Source organism: Galeopterus variegatus, unplaced genomic scaffold (genome assembly GCF_000696425.1).
Source record: "Galeopterus variegatus unplaced genomic scaffold, G_variegatus-3.0.2 Scaffold7624, whole genome shotgun sequence".
In the NCBI taxonomy this organism is placed as follows: Eukaryota; Metazoa; Chordata; class Mammalia; order Dermoptera; family Cynocephalidae; genus Galeopterus; species Galeopterus variegatus.
This window is the reverse complement of record NW_007733735.1, coordinates 160,853-163,711: the sequence shown is the minus strand read 5'-3', so window position 1 is coordinate 163,711 and position 2,859 is coordinate 160,853. Positions and strand designations below refer to the sequence as shown.

The following is a 2,859-nucleotide window of genomic DNA, read 5'->3' as shown; positions in this document are numbered from 1 at the left end:
AGTGGGAATCGGAACCTCACCCAGTCACGTGACGGTGGATGGTCTTTTCTTAAGTTACCACATAGTAGCCTGGTTTGGTGTATTCAGATGGCTTCCAACCCCTCTGGCTCTTCCTGTTTCTTCCCTCTTCTAACTAAACCACCACCTGTCTCCCAAGCCCATTATTCCAACATTTGCTCAGCTCCTTACAGGCCGAGGAAGAAGAGGGGGAACCTAGACTCTAAGGTTCTGCAGAGCCATCCTGCAATTTTGGGGTCCTATATCCCAGGACCCTCTGGGAGGCTACTGCATGGGGAGAGGCTGCTCTGTGGAAGCCCTCACAATCTCTTACCTCTGGCTGGGGCAGGTGCGATTCCTGGAGCAGCAGAACAAAGTCCTGGAGACCAAATGGAACATCCTGCAAGACCATAAAACTACCAGGACCAATCTTGAGCCCATGTTTGAAGCCTACATCAACAACCTGAGGCGGCAGCTGGACAGCCTGGGTGGAGAGCGGGGTAGGCTGGAGGTGGAGCTGAAGAGCATGCAGGATGTGGTGGAGGACTTCAAGAACAAGTGAGTGGATGCCCAGCCAACTCCCAGGCCAGAGCCCTGCCCTGGGGCTCCAGGGGAGGCCAGAGGGATCAGGAGAAGCAGGCTCTGCTCTCGAGAAGTGCCCAGTCCAATGGAGCACAGAGGTGGAATCAGAAATAGACATAGAAGTAGAAAGAGAACTAGAATTCTGTGGTCAAGAATGTGGAGGATTTAGGGAGGGGCTAGAGCTATAGATGATGATAACTAACATGGGTATGAAGAGCTTGATATAGACAACAACCCCTTATACTCTGCAGGTAAAGGAAGTAAGGCTCTGAGACAGCAGATGACTTACCCAAGATTATTCAGAACAGCAACTGATGCATTAACAACTAGATCCGTAGAATCTCACTCTCACATTTACTCAACTAAATCCCATTGCTAACTTACAGAGTGTTCATGTATTCACCCCAATCCTGGCCAAGAGACTGAGGGGGCAAAGGATGGACATATTTGCTACCTTCTTGCAGGACCACACACACACACACACACACACGGATACATATGCACATCACTAAACATAAATGGTATGCCCATATGCTCATACCTGCAGATATGAGTTTCTTATTTTTATTGTTTTTTTATTTTTATCATTTTAATTTATTTTTCTTGTTCTAATTTATTTCTAATTATCTTGAGCCAATCAAAATTAGTAACCTGATAATGAGTTTTGGTTACTGTTTGTATAATATAGTTAGAGTTCAGGTTTTAACATTGTGCTATCCAACATGGTAGCCACTAGCCACATGTGACTATTTAAATTTGAATTAGTTAAAATTAAATAAAATTAAAAATTTAACTCCTCAGTCAAACTAGCCACATTTCAAGTGTTCAGTCATCACTTGTGGTCGCTGGGTGCCATAATAAATGCAGATACAGAGCATTTCCATCATCGCAGAAAGTTCTATTACACAGCACAATAGAATCTAGAGTCAATGGCTTTAAAATCTTGGCTCAACCTCTCCCTAGCTGAATGATCTCAAGAAAACTACTTAACCTCTCTAAGCCCCAGATTCTTTACCTGTTAAAAGGGATGTCAACAGTACCTACCTCATCAGAGGATTGAGACTAATAAAAATTTGCATGCAAAGTACTCGGTAGTGTGCACAGTGCCTGGCACATAGTAAGTTGTTACTAAGTGTTAGATATTTTTATTGTTTTTATGACTAGGTATATGTGTGCAGTGATACAGCCCATGCAAGAGAAGCAAGTGCAGAGGGATAATTTATAATATGTATGCAAACATGGAGTAACAATGTTTCCATCCAAGAAGGCTTCCTGGTGGAGCAGGAGACTAAAGCTTACACTTGAGAAAGAGGAAGGCACAAGGGAGGTATATGGCGGGGTGTCTGTTGAAGAGTGTCCTCCTGGCTCCCGGCCAGGCAATGTTGCTGTGATGTCTAAGTGGCCTGTGTGGGACCATGTGATGTTTGTCCTCCAGCAAAGGGACCGTGAGCTGGGAAACAGAAGATGAGAACAGTTGCAGGGAGTCAGGTAAAGAAAAGATATTCAGATTTAATTAAAAAAAAACTTAAGGAAACCAAATTGGTTTTCCCTTGAGAAAAGAAGAAGGCACAGTACTGAAGTTTCAATGGCAGGAAGGAGACTTTCTCAGATCCTTCTGGGCAGTAAAGGCCATAGGAAAGCAGGGGAGATGCTGGTTATATACATAATGTGTGATAGCACTGTGGTTTTAAAGGAATAGCAACTCGCCATTTCATAGATGGAAAGAGCCTCTGAGAGGTTAAGGGACCTGCCCAAGGTCACTCAGCTGGTGGGTGGAGGAGCTAAGGCTCAAACCACAGCTGTCCGGCACCTCTAAGAGGGGCAATTCACTGCTGCTCAGGAGGCTTGGATGGGGAATGGGTCACCTGGAGCAGAAGCTAAACTTCCTTCCCAGAGACCAGCGAGCAGGGGCCCCTCCACGTGCCCCTGGGGAGCAGGAGCGATGTTGCTGAGGGACAAACTGAGGAAGGAGAAGACTGGAGGAGGAGGGGTTCCAACAGCCTGAAGACTCTGCTTCTTAGACCACACTTCAGAGTGGCTGAGAACAGTGAAGGGACAGGAGGGCGTCATGGGTCATCCCAGAGCTGGCCAGAGCCCAGGAGCTCTTACCTTACTCTTTTCTTCCTCTCACTGCCTCTGTTTGGTCAAAGAAAAACCATTCGAAAAAAAGAAAGAAAGTAAAAAAAAAAAATAGAAACCTGAATATCCCTTCATGGGACCCAAGTACTGTAAGGAGCCAAGCGTGAGACAAGAAACCTCCCAAAGAATGAGGGCTGGTTC

The 2,859-nt window shown here is 45.6% G+C and overlaps 1 protein-coding gene across 2 annotated transcripts in view; it reads left to right on the top strand.

The window, feature by feature from the left end:
• The window catches only part of LOC103607678 (keratin, type II cytoskeletal 5-like), a 27,464-nt gene that overhangs the window by 16,125 nt on the left and 8,480 nt on the right, over positions 1 to 2,859 (top strand). For both annotated transcript variants that reach the window (XM_008592155.1, XM_008592154.1), the window contains one exon: positions 347 to 555. In XM_008592155.1, coding sequence (XP_008590377.1) covers positions 347 to 555 — 209 coding nt within the window. The remainder of the gene's footprint in view (positions 1 to 346; positions 556 to 2,859) is intronic.